Source organism: Phalaenopsis equestris, unplaced genomic scaffold (assembly GCF_001263595.1).
Source record: "Phalaenopsis equestris unplaced genomic scaffold, ASM126359v1 Scaffold000392, whole genome shotgun sequence".
Lineage (NCBI taxonomy): Eukaryota > Viridiplantae > Streptophyta > Magnoliopsida > Asparagales > Orchidaceae > Phalaenopsis > Phalaenopsis equestris.
This window is the reverse complement of record NW_018164834.1, coordinates 843,354-843,990: the sequence shown is the minus strand read 5'-3', so window position 1 is coordinate 843,990 and position 637 is coordinate 843,354. Positions and strand designations below refer to the sequence as shown.

At 41.1% G+C, this 637-nt stretch overlaps 1 protein-coding gene and 1 long non-coding RNA gene across 2 annotated transcripts in view; both read left to right on the top strand.

Moving 5' to 3' along the window:
* LOC110026659 overlaps positions 1 to 637 on the top strand; it is a 20,178-nt gene that overhangs the window by 2,964 nt on the left and 16,577 nt on the right. The window lies entirely within an intron of this gene.
* On the top strand, positions 140 to 631 carry LOC110026658 (protein UPSTREAM OF FLC-like). Its single transcript, XM_020727684.1, has 2 exons — positions 140 to 302; positions 382 to 631. The coding sequence occupies exons 1-2, from the start codon at positions 148 to 150 to the stop codon at positions 491 to 493; spliced, it is 267 nt and encodes an 88-aa protein (XP_020583343.1). The 5' UTR covers positions 140 to 147; the 3' UTR covers positions 494 to 631.

The following is a 637-nucleotide window of genomic DNA, read 5'->3' as shown; positions in this document are numbered from 1 at the left end:
TTATTATTATTATTATTATTATTAGAGATTAAAACTTAAAAACTAGGAGGAGCAAAATTTTAAAATAAATTTAAATTATTACCTAACCAAAATTTTCTATCTATAATAATTAACTAATCATCGATCTGCGGTCAGGAAACGCGAGAAATGGACGGTTTGAGCGAAATGCCGAGCATCTCAACCATCAGGCTTGAAGACAAAGAGTACTTCAGCGGAAGTCTCATCGAAACCAAGAAGAAAACTCTCGCCGGCGACTGCGCTGCTCCGGGACTCAAACGTTCATCCTCCTACAACGCGGAGGGGTATTTTTCTTGAACGATTCATATCCGTCTGATTTATGCATATATTGATTACTGACCGTTGGACCTTATTTCTGTGAAGGAGTTCGAAGATGGAGGTGGGCGGCGGCCTCGGCGGCGGCGGCTGTATTCCGGCGGGGAAGAACAGGGCGACTGCGAGGGGAAGTAAGAAGATGGAGATCGAGACAAAATAGGCGGCTTTGGAATTGAGGAAGTTTTGAAGGTAGGAAGAAATTTCAGGCACGTAGTTGGGAAGACGATGATGATATGAGGCTTAGGAATGTGTAATTATGTTAAAATCGGAGTTAATTTTAGTCTTTTGTCATTAAAAACTAAAA

What these genes read in the sequence shown, in the direction of transcription:
- LOC110026658 (XM_020727684.1), top strand. Translation starts at nt 148, where the DNA reads ATGGACGGTTTGAGCGAAATGCCGAGCATCTCAACCATCAGGCTTGAA. An exon ending in TCCTCCTACAACGCGGAGGG is followed by an intron (nt 303 to 381) that starts GTATTTTTCTTG and finishes ATTTCTGTGAAG; the next exon opens with GAGTTCGAAGATGGAGGTGG.